Below are 20,164 nucleotides of genomic sequence, written 5' to 3' on the forward strand. Positions count from 1 at the left end.
TGAGTTACTCTTGCACTTTATGTCAATCAGCACCTGCAGTTCCTAGTTTCAACATTGCATCTCCTCTCCTCTCCTCTCCTCCAGCCCTGCCTAGGGATTTCCTGGGATTCATTATGGGGGGAGGCAAACATGGAAATCTATTCAGGGAACGTAATGGAGGTTTGTAGACTCTTGCCAACAACCAAGAGAGTTAAATTCAGTGCTGCCGGAAGATATTTTCCCTTCCTGAACTGCAACCTCAGAGGTGAGCATATAGCAACGTGAAGTATGGCTACAAAACTAACCTTTCTCTGAAACTGCAATGGATGCACATGGTCTTCCAGCCTTCCAACAGTGGGAACTGTGATGAAGGCTGATTCCTTCCACTGAATTGTTCTCACCGGCTAGGATTTTCAATGGTTGAAAGATACAGCATGGAAACAAGACCTTTGGCCCACTGAGTCCATGCTGACCATCCATCATGCCTTTGCACTACTTCTAGGTTATTCCGCATTTTCAACCCCACTACCAACGATTTACAGAGGCCAATTAACCTATAAACCTGTACGCTTGGGATGTAGGAGAAACCAGAGCACCCAGACAAAACCCACGCGGTTATAGGGAGAACATGCAAACTCCACACAGACAGCACCAGATGTCAGGATCGAACCCTAGTCTCCAGCATCTGTGCGGCTGTGCCACCCCATGGTTGCTCCTACCAATTTCTTGGTGCCCCTGATCTACACAAAGCAGGCAGGGAGAAGGAACTCAAGCTCATTATTATAGAGGAGACTAAAGTCAGTCTGTCAGTCAGTCAGTCTGTCTGTCTGTCTGTCTGCCTGTCTGTCTGTCTGTCTGTCTGTCTGTCTGTCTGTCTGTCTGTCTGCCTGTCTGTCTGTCTGTCTGTCTGTCTGTCTGTCTGTCTGTCTGTCTGTCTTCTTGTTTATATGTGTGTGTGTGTGTGTGTGTGTGTGTGTGTGTGTGTGTGTGTGTGTGTGTGTGTGTGTGTGTGTGTGTGTGTGTGTGTGTGTGAGAGAGTGTCTGTTATTGTCTTCTCTCAACTTTTCCCCGTCGTCGATCTAATAAGTTTCCTTCATATTTTATGTTTTATATGTTTTATATTTTATTAGGCCAGTTCATTGGCTATATTTAAGAGGGAGTTAGATGTGGCCCTTGTGGCTAAAGGGATCAGGGGGTATGGAGAGAAGGCAGGTACAGGATACTGAGTTGGATGATCAGCCATGATCATATTGAATGGTGGTGCAGGCTCGAAGGGCCGAATAGCCTACCCCTGCACCTATTTTCTATGTTTCTATGTTATATTTCAAAAGTTATTGGTATTTTAAGGTTTAAAAAAGCCAACGTTGACAAGATTTTTACTGTTAAAATACTCCCTGCCAGCTTCCATTAAACTTCGATAAAAAGTTGCAATACACGAATACTTTGTGCTTCGACCAACTTTTCACCTGAATGGGTATCACAGCCCGTCATCCAACATTTGCAACAATGTTGCCATCAAAGCTCCTGGCAGGACAGGAGGGGGAGGGTCAATTGGTATTGCAATTGGGGAAGTGCAATTGGAATTTTATTTTTAAAGTCTAGTGCTGGGGAGGTAGGGGAATGCTGGAATCTTACATTCGGCATTGGGTTGAGTTGGGCGACCATGCCTCCCGTGGGGGCTACAGATTAGTGGTGCAATATTGCGTTGGGGAATGGGTTGCATTGGGGGACCAGGCCTCCCATGCGACACGGACCCAACGGGTCCCAGTTGGTCTAGTATACTACTAAAAGTCTCATCTTGTCTGTCTGCCTGTCTATCTGTCTGTCTGTCTGTCTGTCTGTCTGTCTGTCTGTCTGTCTGTCTGTCTGTCTGTCTGTCTGTCTGTCTGTCTGTCTGTCTGTCTGATCAAGGAACTATGCCAAAACGGTACACAATAGTGCGAATGTTTTTGCTGAATCTTACATAGCTTTTTCCCTTGGTCGTTAGTATCAAGTTTCTTCACATTTGATGTTATATTTCACAAGTTATTGATATTTAAAGTAAAAAAAAAGCCAACTTTGCCAATAATAACTGCCTGTAAGTGGGAGACTTTTCTTGTAGCTTCCGGTGATGATGCCACAATGGCATCTCACAGTCGTCCAATCACAATCGGATCTGATTTACACAAGCCGCTGTGAAGATTCCGAAAACCGAGAAAGACACCACGATGGGATCTTTAAGAAAGAACTGCAGATGCTGGAAAAATCGAAGGTAGACAAAAATGCTGGAGAAACTCAGCGGATGAGGCAGCATCTATGGAGCGATGAAATAGGTGACATTTCGGGTCGAGATCCTTCTTCAGACTGATGTGGGGGGGAAAAGAAAGGAAGAGGTGGAGACATTAGGCTGCGGGAGAACTGGGAAGGGATGGGAAGGAGGGTGAACGCAAGAACTACCTGAAATTGGAGAAGTCAATGATCATACCGCTGGGGTGTAAACTGCCCAGGCGGTAAACTACCCAGGTGCTGCTCCTCCGATTTAGAAACATAGAAAATAGGTGCAGGAATAGGCCATTCGGCCCTTCGAGCCTGCACCGCCATTCAATATGATCATGGATGATCATCCAACTCAGTATCCTGTACCTGCCTTCTCTCCATAGATCCCTTTAGCTACAAGGGCCCCATCTAACTCCCTCTTAAATATAGCCAATGAGCTAGCCTCAACTACCTTCTGTGGCAGAGAATTCCACAGATTCACCACTCTGTGTGAAAAATGTTTTTCTCATCTCGGTCCTAAAAGATTTCCCCCTTATCCTTAAACTGTGACCCCTTGTTCTGGACTTCCCCAACATCGGGAACAATCTTCCTGCATCTAGCCTGTCCAACCCCTTAAGAATTTTGTAAGTTTCTATAAGAACCCCTCTCAATCTTCTAAATTCGAGCAAGTACAAGCCGAGTCTATCCAGTCTTTCTTCATATGAAAGTCCTGCCATCCCAGGAATCAGTCTGGTGAACCTTCTCTGTACTCTCTCTATGGCAAGAATGTCTTTCCTCAGATTAGGAGACCAAAACTGTACGCAATACTTCAGGTGTGGTCTCACCAAGACCCTGTACAACTGCAGTAGAACCTCCCTGCCCCTATACTCAAATCCTTTTGCTATGAATACTAACATACCATTGGCTTTCTTCACTGCCTGCTGCACCTGCATGCCTACTTTCAATGACTGATGTGCCATGACACCCAGATCTCATTGCATCTCCCCTTTTCCTAATCGGCCACCATTCAGATAATAAACTACTTTCCTGTTTTTGTCACCAAAGTGGATAACCTCACATTTATTCACATTATACTGCATCTACCATGCATCTGCCACTCACCCAGCCTATCCAAGTCACCTTGCAGCCTCCTAGCATCCTCCTCACAGTTAACACTGCCCCCCAGCTTCGTGTCATCCGCAAACTTGGAGAAGTTGCATTCAATTCCCTTGTCCAAATCATTAATATATATTGTAAATAGCTGGGGTCCCAGCACTGAGCCTTGCGGTACCCCACTAGTCGCTGCCTGCCATTGTGAAAAGGACCCGTGACTCTGCGCTTGGTCTCACCGATGTAGAGCAGTTGATACCTGGAACAGCAGATGCAATTGATGAGGTTGGAGGAGGTGCAGATGAACCTCTGCCTCACCTGGAAAGACTGCTTGGGTCCTTGGATGGAGTCGAGGGGGGAGGTAAAGCGACAAGTGTCGCATTTCTTGCAGTTGCAAGGGATATTACCAGGGGAGGAGGTGGTTTGGGTGGGAAGGGACAAATTGACCAGGGAGTTACAGAGGGAGCCGAAAGGGGAGGAGATGGGAAGATGTTGCCAGTGGTGGTATCCCGTTGAAGGTGGTGAAAATGTAGGAGGATATAGTCTCCGACTATAGATGATGCTCTCACCAGGGTCTCCTCTATATCCCGTAGCTCCGCACTTACTCCCCACACGGAACGAGGACAGAGTCACCCTTGTCCTCACCTTCCACCCTACCAACCATCATATAATCCTCCCGCCCCCCCCCCCCACATCAGTCTGAAGAAGGGTCTCGACCCGAAAGATCACCTATTCCTTCGCTCCATAGATGCTGCCCCAACCCAAGTGGGAAAGATTAATTGCGTTGGGGAAATGGGTGAGTGGTGGAATATTGCGTTGGGGAAATGGGACCCAACGGGTCAGGAGGTAGGGAGGGGAGAAGGGTTATGGAGGGTGGGAGGGGGTGACTGAGGGTAGGGAGTGACTGAGGGTAGGGGAAAGGAGAGGGAGGGAGAGGTGAAGGAGGGAGAGGAGGAGGAGAGGAGGTGTGGGGAGAGAAGTGGGAGGGTGAAGAGGTGTGAGAGGGATGAGGGGAAATGGGGGATGAAGGGAAATGAGCCGTGCCTGCGCAGTTGGCGACTATGGGTGAGTGGTAGAACATTGCGTTGGGCGAATGGGTTACGTTGGGGGAACGTGCGATGGGGTGATTGGCTCCGGGTTGCGCCTGTCTCCGGGGTGAGCGCTGACGCCGCGTTCGGGGATCAGCCCTCCCATGTGACGCCGCATCCCCCCCCCCCCCTCCCTCCCCCGCATTGGGGGATGGGGCCCAACGGGTCCCACTTGGTCTAGTTATATGTTAAAAGGATTTACCAGTCACTTCCATATGGAGAGAGAAATTTTAATTTATTCAATGGTTTCAGTTTTAAGTGCAAATCAACAGGGGTAGTAGGTTTTTTTTCATCCGTAAACAAAATCATTGACTCGATAATGCCAGGTCTCAAGATCAAACTTATGAAAATGCTTCCAACGCAATTATCATGAAAACCAGGCAATAGGTCTTGAGCTGCATGCTGAAAAAGGAACGTGATATAAAATTAAAACATGTTGAGAATCAAATTCAAATAAACAAATTTGCATAAACAAATAAAACAATATTTAAACTCATCCATAAAACTGCAGTAGTGATTGATCAGAATTTGAATTTGATGGCAGCTGAGGAAGTTAAATTAAAATAATTTGGTGGTATGGGTATCAGGGGTTATGGGGAGAAGGCAGGAGAATGGGGTTAGAAGGGAGAGATAGATTAGCCATAATTGAATGGCGCAGTAGACTTGATGGGCCGAATGGCCTAATTCTGTTGCTATCACTAATGAACTTATGGTACAGTGCCAACGCTGGCAGATCTGTTGCCTCATAGCACTAGAGACGAGGGTTCAATCCTCACATCAGGTTACTGTCTCTGCAGAGTTTGTATGTTCTCCCTGTAACCATGCAGGTTCCTTCAAGGTGCTCCAGTTTCCTCCCACAAGAAATGCGTGTTTGTAGGTTAATTGGTCTTTTGAATGCCACTAATGTATCTGGATTCAATCACTGTCCACAGCAGCGCATTTCAGGCATTTCAGGCATTCATCACCCTCCATGTAATAAACAATTCACATATCTCTTTTAAACGTTGCCCCACTCACTTTAAAGCTATGCTCTCTAGTATTCGATATTTTGATCCTGGGCAAAAGGTTCGACATTTAAATAACTTGCACCACAGACTGGTTTGGCAACTCAAACACCCAGGAACGAAGGGTACGAAAAGTGGTGAATACTGCCTGGTCCATCACATGTACTGTCCTCCCCACTATTGAAGGGATCTATAGGAATTAGTGTCTCCAAGTGACAGGGAGCATCATCACCCTGGCCACGCTCTCATTTCACTCCTACCTTCGGAAAGAAGGTATAGGAGTCTGAAAACTGCAATGTCCAGGTTTAGGAGCAGTTCTTTTCCCCCAAACAAAATCAGGCGATTGAACACTACAAACTCCAAGTAAACTATGATCTGCCTTAATTCCAGTTGGAACTTCGGGCTTTGTTTTGTTTTGAACGGTATTGAGTTTTTAAAATTTATTTATCTTTTTTGAAATGTCTTTTTATTATATTGTATATTGAGTACTGTCTTTATAAACCTGTTGTGTTGCTGCAAATACGAATTTCATTGTCCTATTTCGGTACAAAACATATTTTTGATTCAATCAAGATAACCGATTATGAATATGTAACAGGTTGGTGAAAATAAAATGGTTAATGCAAAGCTAAATCATCATGATAAACTGGAGGCAAAGATAGACCAATCGAATATCACTTGGAAATTTTATGTTTGGACGAGAAGCAATTATAAGATCAACGCTAACTAATATTATTGAGGAGTTGGGGAACCACATTTTTTATTGAAGGTTATTACTGCCCTAAACTGTCTGTCATGACAACTGACGTCAAGAGGGAACTAACTGAACATCAAATATCACGTCATAGTGATATATCAGGAATCACTAGATTCCAGAGTGATTCGACATGATTGGAAAATTGCCAATATTACCCTGCTGCACAAGAAGGAAGCAAAGCAGAATAGTAGAAACCGGCTAGTCTGCCTTCAGTGGTTGTTAAGATTTTAGAGTGTGCTAGACTAAGTGGGAGTCACTGGTTCCCAGTCACACGGGAGGCCTGGTCCCCCAACACAACCCATTCCCCAAAGCAATATTTCACCACTCACCCGTTCCCCCTACACAATATTCCACCACTCACCCATAGCCCCAAACTGCGCAGGTGCGGCTCATTTCCCCTCATCTCCCAGCACTCCCACCACCACCTCGTCATGTGCGTGAGGGGAGGAGGGGATGGGGGGGTGTGGGTTGGGAAGAGGCGAGGGCGTGTGTGTGTTGGCGGGGAGGTGTAGGAGGGGGGTAGATGGTGGTGTGGGGGAGGGGGCTGTGTGAGGTGGAAGGGGAGGTGTGTATGTGGGTGGGAGGGGTGTGTGGACGGGGGGAGGGGGATGTGTGGGCGGGGGGTGTGTGGACGGGGGGAGGGGTGTGTGGGCGGGGGATGTGTGGGAGGGTGGTGTATGTGGGAGGGATGTGTGTGTGGGCGGGAGATGTGTGTGGGCGGGGGGGTGTGGGAGGGTGGTGTGTGTGGGAGGGATGTGTGTGTGGGCGGGAGATGTGTGTGGGCGGGGGGGTGTGGGAGGGTGGTGTGTGTGGGAGGGATGTGTGTGTGGGCGGGAGATGTGTGTGGGCGAGGGATGTGTGTGGGCGAGGGATGTGTGTGGGCGGGGGATGTGTGTGGGCGGGGGATGTGTGTGTGGGCGGGGGATGTGTGGGAGGGTGGTGTATGTGGGAGGGATGTGTGTGTGGGCGGGAGATGTGTGTGGGCGAGGGATGTGTGTGGGCAGGGGGCTTGTGGAGGAGGGAGGTGTGGGAGCATGAGGCATGTGGATGAAGGGGGTGTGTGTGGGCAGGGATGGGTTGTGGGGGAGAGGGGGATGTGTGGGCGGGATGGGTGTGGGAGTGGGGGTGTGTGGGGTGTGTGGAGTGGGTGGGAGGTGGTTGTGAGGGGGTGGGTATGTGGGCGGTGGGAGGGGTTGTTGGGAGAATGGGTGTGCGGGCAGGGGGGGGGGATTGAGGGGGCGTGGGTGTGGGCGGGGGGTTGTGGGAGGGGTGGTTGTGGAAGAGGGGGGGGGGGGTGGGCGGGGGTGTGTGCACGGGGGGTTTGTGGAGGGAATGGTGTGTGGGCGGGGGGGGGCGGTTGTGGAGGAGGAGGGGTGTGGGTGGGTGGGGGGTGTGGGCAGGGGAGGGTGGGCAGCGGGGTTGGTGGGGAGGTTGTGTGAGCAGAGGGGGTTGTGGGGGGGATGGGTGTGTGGGGGAAAGGGTGTGTGTGTAGGCGGGGGAGTTGTGGAGGGAGTGGGTAGGTTTGGAGGCTCGATGGGAGGGACCTTACCAGGTTCTCCTGATGAGCCCAACTGCTGTTAAGGTAGAAGGAAGGGATGCATGGGTCCATCTTCACCAATGCAAGAGTATTAGTGGAAGAGTTTGAGCTGCTAACTTGTTTTCGTCAAGGAATTTCTTCGGTATGGGAACATCATACCCATCGAACGTCAAGAATACATTAAGCTGACGTGATGGACAAAGATGATTCGTGCCCATGCAAACTTGGGAGATGGAGACTCATCTGTCAGAAATCGTGAAACTATGCCCATGAAAACTTGGAAAGTTACTTAGAGTTCTGATAGATTACATGGCCATCATTGTTAAATTGTATAACAGGAACTGTTGTCATCTTACTTGTTTGTTATCATATATGATAAAAGAGGGGAATGATAATGTCAGGCACATTGGGTGCTTAACAAAATGGAGGATTTCTGTTTCTGAAAAACATACTTGGCATATTTTTCTAAAGCTGTGGATCATGACTCCAGAGAGTCTTTGGCCTGGGAAGAGGTTGAATAGAAGTTGATGTCCAGATGGCCTTTAATTGTTAATATATATGAGATTTTGCAGAAGGAGCTAGGTCTTGTTGCAAATGCATGCTTGGGATTGGTTGGTGAAATGATGGGTAACAATAATGTTGCAGACTATGTTGCATGGTCTTCCCGCCACGAATTATGATTGGTCCAGGAAAGGGGCCTTACCCAAGATATTTACTTTACCTGGGAGAATGCTTCTTTACCTAACATAAGTGTTTCCCCCTAAGTCCTTTGTGTTGAAACTATGTTCTGTGATATTTTATGATTGGGTTAGGGAAATGTCAATGTATTTTGTAACCTTTATCGATAATTGGCTTGATGGGGTTGCCCCCCCCCCCCCCTCCTCATGTATTTTTGCGCCAAGCTTCTGCAAAGGTATAAAAGAGGGGAGAGCACATTGGGGTGTGCTGATCTTCAGGGAGAACACATTGAGGGGTGCTGATCTTCTGGGGTTTGTTCTATTTGCGTGAGGCTGTTGGGCTCGAATAAGTAGGGACAAGGATCGGACTCGCAGTATTGGATTAGGTAATGGATTTCCAGTGCTCGTATTTGGTGTTTGACTGAACCAATCTAAGGGGGGTAAGTTTAGGACTGGAATTACATTGGGGGCTTGCCCAGGATCTCAACGGATTGCCAAACATAAATTTTCGGTCAGGGAATTGAGTCGTGTCGGAATGCGGGAGGATAAATCGGCGCCATGGTGCGGCTTTCACCTGGTTTTCCCCGCTTCGCTGATCTGATGATGAATCGGTCATTTGTGTGCTTGTGTTTGGATTCCCAACAAGATCGATAGAGATTAGTAGTCTGGCCAGCACTGAGGGGGAGGGTTTGATGCCATAGAGGGTTTGGGTCCCCGCCTAGGGGGTTTGAGGGCCACGGAAGGTGGAAGTTGGGCTCACAAGGCTCTTCTCTAGCGGGTTGAAGGCCCCACACCATTGGCAGTTAACAGCTGTTGCAATCGGGATTCCACTGAAACTAGCCCGAGGTTTGAGTGTTGATAGAACCTGGGGTTTGAAGCCCCACTCATCGTGGGATATAGATTTTGAGATATCTTCAAAGACAGGATTGAGAAGGGCAGTGCAAAGAGGGAAAGTTCTGCATCAGTGCTGAGAGTGTGATTGGAAAGACGCCACTTTAAAGATCAGCATCGATTACCAGCATGAAACAGGTGTGTGCTGAAGACCAGTATTCAGCGGATTGACGGGTTTGAGGCCTACGGGGTTTGGGGCCACGCCTGTTTGTGGTTTAAGTCCCAAACAGTACTGGGAACTCAATGTTGGAGTAAAATTAGCCGAGAATACTTTAAAATCAACCCTGATAGGGGGGAGACGCATCTAGTATCTGGACAGTGATCTAAATTTTTCGATTTAAATTTTACTAAATTCAAGGCATTCATATTGAAGGCTACTGGTTATTGTATAGAGATCCGTTTTGATCTTGTAAAATTGTTTTTAAAAAAGGGCAGTAATTGTATATAACTCTGTATAACTCTGTAACGGTAATATAGCGATTGTGAGATTAATGCTGCTGTTGTAATCGTGGTTTGAATTGTGACTGTATATTAATATAACGTGATCTAGTGTAATTTAAAATAGTCTGATTTACTTTAGTTGTACTGTAGTCGAATGCTTATATTTTATTGCAGTGTGTTTATGCAAAACTCCAATTCAGACACTGTACAACTATTAATCCGGCATCTTTCCTTATTTCACCTCCAGAAGAACCGTCAGAATCAGGACATGACTGTTTGTTCGTAATACAAGGAGAATCATCTGTAAGGGAAGATCTGAAGGACGCTCCTATAGTAGACCCTGTTATGACACTATACGTAGACGGAAGTGCATCCATTGGGCCCCAGGGAAAGAGACTTACTGGGTACGCTATTATGGATCAGGATGGGAACAGTGTAGAAGCAGCTGCTTTTGAGTCACCCTTTTCAGCCCAACAGGCTGAGCTGTTTGACTTAATCAGAGCATGTATTCTTGGAAGAGATCTGAAAGTAAACATATATACAGATTCTAGATATGCATTCGGAGTAGTACATGACTTTGGACAGCTGTAGAGGAATAGAGGATTCCTAACCTCGGCAGGAACTCAAATATCTCATAAGCAATTGGTGACTGATTTATTACATGCTCAGTTGCTACCTAGGCAAATTTCCGTAATGGAGTGTACCGCTCACACAAAGGGCCAGACCCCGACAGACATTGTGCTGACCAAGCAGCAAAGGAGGTATCCCGGGAAGGCAAGGTGGTGATGCAAAAATGATAAGGCAGATAAAAAGTTCATGTAACAAGTCTCCCCCGGAAAAGCCAATGCCAACCATCCAGGAAATAATTCAGTTGCAGGTAGAATGCTCCTGAAGAGGACATATCATGATTATGGGTCACTCCGGCAGGGCAGACTTGTATGCCAGATCCTCTTGCAGTTTGGGTTGTGGCGTGTATGCATTTTGGGACTCACTATGGTGCGAGAGCAATTATTCGGTGTTTAACTGAGCCAGACTAAGAGGGGGGGGGGGGGGGGGGGGGTAAGTTTAGGACCGGAATTACAGTAGGAATAAAGGCCGAGACTATTTTCTAAATAGGCAGATAATCCAGAAATAGGTGCAAAGGGACTTGGAAGTGCTGGTGCATGATTCCCAAAAAGTTAATCTGCAAGTCAAATCGGTAGTAAGGAGGGCAAATGCAATGCTAGCATTTATTTCAAGAGGGCTAAAATACAAAAACAGGGATGTGATGCTGAGGCTCTATAGGGCACTGATCAGTCCACACTTGGAATATTGTGAGCAATTTTGGGCACCATATCTGAGGAAGGGTTTGCTGGCTCTGGAGAGGGTCCAGAGGAGGTTTACAAAGGAAAGACCGGAAGTACCAGTGTAACTCAGTGGGTCAGTCAGAATCAGTGGAGAACTGGATAGCTAATGTTACAACACTGCTATTTTTCATGTTACAATGATGTACTTGTGTATCATTGTTGTATACCTGTTGTACTTGTGTATGCCTTGATTGTACTTGTGGTAGAGTGGTTTACTTTAGTTTAGCTTAGTTTATGAGTGTCACGTGTACCGAGGTGTAGCAAAAAGCTTTTATGTTGCGTGCTGCCCAGTCAGCAAAAATATCATACATGACTATGATCAAGCCGTTTAACGTGTACAGATACAAGATAAAGGGAATAACATTTAGTGCAAGATAAAGTCCAGTAAAGTCTCATGAAAGATAGTCTGAAGGTCTTCAATGAGGTAGATGGTAGGTCATGATTGCTCTCTGGTTGATGATAGGATGGTTCAGTTACCTGATAACAGCTGGGACGAATCTGATGCTGAATCTGGAGTTATGTGTTTTCACAATTGTGTACCCCTTGCTTGATGAGAGAGGGGAGAAGAGGGAGTGACCGGGTTAAGACTGGTCCTTCATTATGTTAGTGGCCTTGCTGAGGCAACGTGCAGTGTAGATGGAATCAATGGAAGGGAGGCTATTTTGCGTGATGGTCTGAGCTACATCCACAACTTTGTTTGAGCCTGCCTTTATCTCGGAGTGCGCTTCATGACTAATTTGTTTTGCAAATGTTTGCAAAACGAAACATTTGCCTATTAGTTAGCCAAGATAAACTAATTTCACCTGCCTGCATGTGATGCATGTTTCTCCATTCCCTGCATATTCATGTACCTATATCAAAACGTTTCAAACACCACTATTGTATCTGCCTCCACCACCAGCATGTTTCAGGAACACACCACTTCTCTGTTGTAGAGAAAAACACAACTTGATTTCCACATTTCTTCAAAACTTTATCTAGTCCATGGAAAATGTAAATATTTCTAGCAGGTTTGCTGCTTTAATTTGGGCTTTCATTAGATCAAAATATTTTATAAGTCAGTCTATATATTTTTTAAATTCCCCATTACATTCAATTTTATGGCGATAAAAAAATAGGCAATCCTACCTTGAGTTTCCCTTGAATACGATACTGTAGCTGCAGAAAATATACCTTTTAAGCAGAACAATTCAAGCAAAACGGACACCGGTGCAGAAAATAAGAACTTAAAGTTGTTATAATTCGTTCTTGGTACAAAAAGAACATAATAGAAGTGTCATTAACGTGTAGATTGTTTTAGTTGCTGTACTACCTGGAGTTCCGCACCACTTGACTGCAGTGTTACCAATTTTGCATGATTTCACAACCAGTGAGCACCACCCAGATTTACATCATGCTGACAACATAGCAATCGTGGCTGTAATACAATCTGATATTTAACCAATTATCGAGACATCTAAGTATAAAGATCAAATTATTCTGCTGGAATTCGCACAAACAAGTCAAGTCTATTTGTCAAATACACATACGAGATGTGCAGTGAAATTAAAGTGGCAATGCTCGCGGACTTTTGTGCAAAAGACAAACAACCAAACAACCAAACAAACTATAAACACAATCATAACCCACATATTCTTTTACATAATAAATAATGGAAGGAAAAACGCTCAGCAGAGTTAGTCCCTGGTGAGATAGGCGTTTACAGTCCGAATGGCCTCTGGGAAGAAACTCCTTCTCAACCTCTCCGTTCTCACCGCATGGCAACGGAGGCGTTTGCCTGATCGTAGCAGTAGTAGACCGTAGCAAGGAACTACAGAAGTCTGAAGAAGGGTTTCGGCCCGAAACGTCACCTATTTCCTTCGCTCCATAGATGCTGCTGCACCCGCTGAGTTTCTCCAGCATTTTTGTGTACCTTCGATGTTCCAGCATCTGCAGTTCCTTCTTGAACACAAGGAACTACAGATGCTGCGTTACATATGAAAGACAGAAAGTGGAGGTGTAACTCAGCAGATCAGGCAGACCACCTGAAGAACATGACTGAGTGACGTTTCGGGTTGAGTCTGAAGAAGGGTTCTGATCCTTTGTATATTATGTTATCGATTAAGTGCAGTGTTTATAAAACTGTTGTGCTCGACCCGAAACGTCACCCAGAGATGCTGCCTGTCTCGCTGAGTTACTCCAGTTTTTTGTGTCTGCCTTCGGTTTAAACCAGCATCTGCGGTTCCTTCTTATACAGTAAGAATTTCCTTGTTCCATTTCGGTGCATATGAGAATTAAACACCCTTGCCTCTCGATCTTGATTAGCCCGTTAGTACCAACAGCAATAAAGAGTTGCCCCCCTCACCTTAAAAGTAAGCTCTGTATTTTTTGATGTTTCGATCGTCTGAAAAAGGTTCCACTGTTAAATAACTTGCACCACGAGCTGGTCCTGCAACTCCTACCATTGGAAAGAAAGTAAAGGAGTCTGAAAACTGTAACGTCCAGATTCGGGAGCAGTTTTCTCCCAACAACCATCAGGCTATTGAACACTACAAACTCCAACTAAACTATGATCTGCCTTGGTTACAGAAATAACTTTTTTTTGCACTGTGGGAAGCTTTTTAATAAGTTTAACTTTGAGATAGAGCAGGTAAAAAGGCCCTTTGGCCCACAGGGTCTGCGCCAGTTATAGTAACCAATAATAGAACAGATTATTTGAAGAGACGGGTCATGGAAAGAGCGTTCCTGTCGCGGCCCTGTTTCCACCAACCTTTCCACCACCACGCACAAGAAGCACAAGAAGCGCAAGACTCAATTGTATGCAGATGACGACAAGTGTGTGCAGCTCTGGCTGAACAATTTCTAATGTGATGTGGACTCAATAAGAAGATTTTAAAAAGAAATTGTGTCAGGTTCTGGTAAGGGGGGATGAAAAATATGAAGTTGGTATATCCCTTTTTGCGCAATATTTATAATAGAGCTTGTGTTTCTTTTTATTTTTTTATTTTCTATGGCCTATTTCTTAACTTTCTTCTCTAATTCTTTGTTTAATGGGGTTTTTTGTGATCACTTTCACACTAACACGACTATATCTCTCTTTCTTTACTTTCTTTATTTCTATCTTTCCTTAAAGCTTAAAAAATGAAGGGGTACAATAAATGTAATAAGATATATGTGGCTTGTACTACTGTAACTTACTGTACCTCTAATAAATTTTAAAAAAGAAGAAAAAAAAAGATTTGAATAAACAAATCTAATTTAGTATGTCGGAAATCTCCCATGTTTGTAACCCGCATTGCAGTTTCCTGAAGATAGACACAACATTCTGGAGTAACTGAGCAGGTCAGGATGCTCCTCTGTTGCGGGTCGAGACCCTTCTTCACACTCAGGGTCAGGGGAGAGGGAAACTAAAGGTATGAAAAGTTAGAGAACAAATCGGAGCTGGCACCAATGACCAAGGAAAAGCGGATCCTACAATGGTCCATTGTTAGCTGTGAATGAGGTAATAACAAAGGGATTCGAACAGTGAAACTAACGGGAGAACAAGGGTGTAAGAGGGATGGAGAGAGAGGGAATGCAATTTAGAGATGCAGCGCAGAAACAGGCCCTTCGGCCCACAGAGTCTGCATCAACCAGTGATCCCCGCACACTAACGCTATCCTACATACACTAGGGGTACTTTACAATGATATCAAGCCAATTAAATTACCAACATGTACATCTTTGGAGTGAGGGAGGAGACTGAATATCCTGGAGATATTCACGCAGGTCAGGGGGAGAATGTACAAACTCTGTAACAGGCAAGCACCCATGGTAGGAATGGAAACCGGAACTTGGGCGCTACATGGCAGCAACTCAACCGTTGCGTCACCATGCTGCCCATTGAACTTTTTTTTAACAGATTTCTTTAATGTCTTTTAAATTTGGCTATGTATTGAGTACTGTATGTACAAACCTATTGTGTTGCTGCAAGTAAGAATTTAATTGTTCCATTTTGGCACACAATTTGTTTTGGATTCAATCAAGCATCCGTTCTAGTTTGCCATAATAAACTAACTTCATCTGCTTGCATGTGAGGCATATCTGTCTCCAGCATGTTCCAGGAACCCACGTTTTGCAATTGAAAATAAGCAAACCCACCTTGAATTTCCATTGAGTATGAAACTTTAGTTGCAGGAAAGATGTATTTTAGGCATAGCAATTCAAGAAAAACAGACATAGGAGAAAATAATATCTTTAAAATTTTATAGTCTCTACTCAGTCTTGGTCCTTGGACGAAGCAAACATAATTTAAGTGCCATTTGGGTGTAGATTGTTGGAGCCGCCTTCATCCTGAAGCATCGCACAACTGCATGTTTAGCAGCAATCTACTAAAAACTGCACATGCATGATGAGCACGTCGTAGGTTTATACCAACACGGTGAACACATGGATCATGCCTGACATATCATCTAACATTTAAAACAATTAGTGAGCTGCTTCATAACTGAAAACAAAAGACTCTGCTGGAAGCTGTGGAAACAAGGAACTGCAGAAGCTGGGTGATATTTTGTGTTGAGATTGAAGGGTCCTGACCTAAAACGTCTGCTGTCCATGTTCTCCAGGGATGCTGCCTGACCCACTGAGTTACTTCAGCACTCTGTGTCTTTTTTCTGCTGGAATCTGTATTGTCTTTCTGCAGGTGCATTATTTCAGTTTGCTGGATCAATACGTCACCCATTGGCAAGGTTAAGATTGATATTTGGATGGATGTTTTGGTTGCATTTTGGGCTTTTGTTTTGTTTTGCTCTATGATGAGATTTTTTAATTAAATGAACTTATTTTTGTCTTTGTTTATGATGTTATTTATTGAGTACTGTGTTTACAAACTTGTTGCGCATCTGCAAGTGAGAGTTTCATTGCTCTGTTTCAGTGCATATGACAATAAACACGTTTGACTTGACCGCCCGTGCCTGCTATTCGAGCAGGCATTCCTCGAACAAATGCCGGACAATGTCCGCCTCATGCTCGCGGGTGCAGATTTTGCCGATTCCCTACAACTCGACGAACGGGCCGACGAACTCTGGCTGACGAAACATCAGGATGGCGGCGCCATTAACCGTGTGTCTGCACCAGCGTGCCCTTCGCCTCAACAGTACCACATCTAGGACCCGCCCACGAATGCCAGCGCGGAGCCACAGCAGCGATTCGGGACTCGCGGTATACACCATTGGTGCTACCATCACCTCTGCTACGGCGCGGAGGCTCGAAGCTGCCGCCCATCCTGTACGTTTCAAGGAAATGCCTCGGCCGATCGTCTGTAGAGGCGATCACGATTGGCCCAAACAACCGCCCCAACGTCCGCGACCGCCACTCCAGCGCCGCTTCCTAGTGGACTCCTGTGCGATCGTCAGCATCTTCCCTCCGACTGGGCGCGACACTCGTGCTGGTAAGAGGGGCCCCGTGCTCACTGCCAATAACGAAAGCACCAACTGAACTTACAGTATGTGGACCCTTGCACAATACTTCGACTCCCGCCCGTACGAGTGAACGTTTATTGTGGCGGACGTCGCTCAACCGCTTTTGATGGACGACTTTCTCCACGCTTTCTCCCTCGTGGTGGATTTACGGGGCGGTTGCATGACTCTGCGGTCGGACATCGGTTCATCCGCGCCGTGGACCCCGCCCCCACCCGACCAGCAGCTCAACGCTGTCGCCGAAGTCAAGGGTCCTTACGCCATTCTGCTCGCGGATTTCCCTGAACACCTTACACCCCGTTTCAGCAGGGTCGTGTATTACATCCCCACCGAGGGCCCTCTGGTGCATGCCGAGCGCGCCGCCTCCCGCCGGACAAACTGCGCATCGCCTGGGATGAATTTCGACTGATGGAGGACATGGGGATCGTCCGGCGGTCCGACAGCCCGTGGGCCCCAAAGCACATGGTCCCCAAAGCATCTGGGGGGGGGGGGGGGGGGTGGAGACCATGTGGGGATTACCGGTGCCTGAACGCAATGACCACAGTGGACTGCTATCCTGTGCCTCATATTCAGGACTTCTCCGCGCACCTCGAGGGCGCCGCGTTCTTTTCCAAGGTTGACCTCGTCCGGGGTTACAACCAAATCCCCGTACTCCCCGACAATGTCCCAAAAACCGCCACGATCCCTCCGTTCGACCTGTTCGAATGACTTTCGGATTACAGAACGCCGCGCAAGCATCCCAGCGGCTGATGGACCAGGTCGGACGTGGTATGCCTTTCATCTTCATTTATTTGGACGACATTCTGGTCGCCAGCGCCTTGCAAGCGGAGCACGTCACCCACCTCCGGTCTTTGTTTCAGCGCCTCCGCGAACACGGCCTGGTTATTAACCCCGCGAAATGCCAGTTTGGCCTCCACACCATTTCCTTCCTAGGACACAGTGTGACCCCGCATGGCGCTACCCCGCTCTCCGCGAAGGTCGAGGCCATCCGGCAGTTCCCCAGGCCGCTCACCGTGAAGGGACTACAGGAATTTGTCAGCATGGTGAATTTTTATCACCGTTTCGTGCCGGCAGCTGCTGCCATCATGCGTCCCCCGTTCCAGTGCCTGGCGGGTAAGCCGCAGGACCTCATGTGGTCCGAGGAGGCAGACGCCGATTTTGAGGGTGCCAAGGCAGCCTTGGCCAACGCCACTATGTTAATGCACCCGCTCACTTCCGCCCCCTCCGCGCTCACCGTAGACGCCTCGGATGCTGCTGCAGGTGGTGTTCTGAAGCAGCTCGTTGATGGCCGCTGGCAGCCGTTGGCCTTTTTCAGTCGTCAGCTGCGGCCTCCAGAATGTAACTACAGCGCTTTCAACCGCGGGCTTCTGGCGCTGTACCTGGCTGTCAGGCATTTCAGGTATCACTTCGATGGCCGGGCGTTCACTGCGTTCACGGACCACAAGCCCCTTACTTTCGCCCTGGGTAAGATCGCCGACCTGTGGCCCGCCCTCCAGCAGCGGCACCTGGCCTATATTTCGGAATTTACGACCGATGTTCGCCACGTCGCGGGGAAGCAAAACGTCGTTGCCGATGCCTTGTCCTGCCCCGCGATCCCATCTGTTTCGGCCCTCGACCATGGTGTTGACTACAGTGAGCTGGCAGCAGCGCAGCGGGCCGACGCAGGAATGGAAGACTACCCCACCGCGGTTTCAGGCCTTCATCTGGCCGAAGTGCCTTGCGCGGCGGCAGGCACCATCGTCCTGTGTGATGTCTCCACCAGTCGCGCCCGCCCTATCGCCCCCATCAGTTGGAGACGGCAGGTTTTCAATGCCGTTCATGGCCTGGCTCACCCGTCCATTCGGGCGACGTCTGCTCTGGTGGCGGCCAAGTTCGCCTGGCATGGGCCACGTAAGCAGGTGGCTGCCTTGGCTCGCGCCTGTGTCCCTTGTCAGGCCTCCAAGGTCCAGCGACACGTGCGGCCCCCGTGCAGGAGTTCGCGCTCCCCGAGGGTAGGTTCCTGCACGTGCTGCATGTCCAACTTGTAGGTCCGCGGTGCCACAATCCCGCGGGGCCACGTGGACCGTTCCACGCGGTGGCCAGAGGCGATCCCGCTTTCTGATACCTCTGCCGCGACTTGCGCTCGGGCTATGGCGATGCACTGGATAGCCAGGTTTGGCGTGCCCTCCGACATTTCCACCGACCGGGGGGCCCAGTTCAGCTCTTCCTTGTTGTCTGCCCTGGCCCAGCTCTACGGTGCCCGGTTGCACCATACGACCGCCTACCATCCGCAGGCCAATGAGCTGGTGGAAAGGTTCCATCGGCACCTTAAGTCGGCGGTGAAAGCTCGGCTTATGGGCCCGGACTGGGCGGACCGGCTGCCCTGGGTCCTGCTTGGGATTTGCACTGCACCTAAGGAGGATTTGGCTGCTTCGTGTATGGCTCGGCCCTGCGGGTGCCCGGGGATTTTCTGCCCACCGCCCGCGGTCAGGTCGCATCAGCTCCGGCGCTGTTGGCAGGCCTTCGAGAGCAGGTGAGCACGTTGGCCCCTGTTCCCACGTCCAGGCACGTTTCGTTCACGGTGTATGTGCCCGTGGTGTTACAACAGTGTGCCTATGGTTTTATCCGCAGGGACGCTCACCACTCGCCCTTACAGTGGGTCTATGAAAGGGCTATTCCTGGTGCTGCGCGCCGGAGTCGCCACTTTTACTGTGGACGTGGGAGGCCGGGAAGAGGTCGTCTCCGTCGACCGTCTCAAACCCACCCACGTGGATGTGGACAGCCCGGTGGTCGTTGCTGCTCCGCGACGTAGAGGTCGTCAACCGGCCGTCCCGCCCGTACTGTGTACGCCGGTTTCCTCCAATCCCGTTCTTTCTGCTCTTTTGCTTGCCTCCGGTTTTGTTTCGCCGGCCCCCAATGTTATGCCCACCCCATCTTTGCGGTCCTCGCGTCCTCCCGGCCCTGGTTTGCCGGCCCCTTATGTTACGCCCGCCCCGCCTTCACGGACCACGGGTTCTGGGGGAGGGGGGGGGTCTTGTAGCGGTATCTGCTGGTGCCTGTGGGTAGTCGAACCCTGCGGTCGGTTACCTTGTTCATGTGACTGTGTGAGGGGTTTGTTTTTCGCGCGTTTTCTGGGCTAGACCCATTCATTGCTTCGACCACCGTTGTGGTAAGATCGTTTTGTGTTAGCTGTCGTTTGATCCTTGTTGTTTTCCTGCTTTGACAATAAAGCTCGTTTGTGGAAACAACTGCTGTCTCGACTTGCTAAAATGGTCTGGTATGGTTTGTGCTGAGCTGCTCTCAGCCTCATGCTTTCATTCATGTTTAAAGTAACGATGTTACAAAACTTACCTTCAACGACGCTCCAGATATGCCACTGGCAGTGCATGCAACTCTGGAGCCTTTGAGGGGGTGATGGAAAAATGTATGTAACTATTTCCTTGTGTAGTCTATCTGTGTCTGCACAAGATTGTTTACTGAAACTGCCTAGGGCACAAGTAATTGACAGGTCTCGGAGATTAAGAGACTATCACAGAACTTGCAGAATGGCTAATCTTGCTCCGGTGTAACTTTCCACAGCTAAATGTTATTTCCTTTGAATTCTGAGTGTCCTTGTTCATTACCATTTGTCTGGATGCTTTTTGTCTAAATCGATGTATAAAAGAGATGGTTTTCAGCATTAGCT

The 20,164-nt window shown here is 48.0% G+C and overlaps 2 protein-coding genes across 2 annotated transcripts in view; one reads left to right on the top strand and one right to left on the bottom strand.

Moving 5' to 3' along the window:
• Positions 1-12,456, bottom strand: part of b4galnt2 (beta-1,4-N-acetyl-galactosaminyltransferase 2) — a 36,620-nt gene extending 24,164 nt beyond the window's left edge. Inside the window, exons 1-2 of the mRNA XM_033035472.1 lie at positions 12,194-12,456; positions 4,615-4,814 (exon numbers count right to left, since the gene is read on the bottom strand). Coding sequence (XP_032891363.1) covers positions 4,615-4,721 — 107 coding nt within the window. The 5' untranslated portion in view covers positions 4,722-4,814; positions 12,194-12,456. The remainder of the gene's footprint in view (positions 1-4,614; positions 4,815-12,193) is intronic.
• LOC116982168 (zinc finger protein 239-like) overlaps positions 1-20,164 on the top strand; it is a 1,102,810-nt gene that overhangs the window by 463,381 nt on the left and 619,265 nt on the right. The gene's annotated exons all lie outside the window — the stretch shown is intronic.

This window comes from Amblyraja radiata, chromosome 16, assembly GCF_010909765.2.
Source record: "Amblyraja radiata isolate CabotCenter1 chromosome 16, sAmbRad1.1.pri, whole genome shotgun sequence".
Taxonomy (NCBI): domain Eukaryota; kingdom Metazoa; phylum Chordata; class Chondrichthyes; order Rajiformes; family Rajidae; genus Amblyraja; species Amblyraja radiata.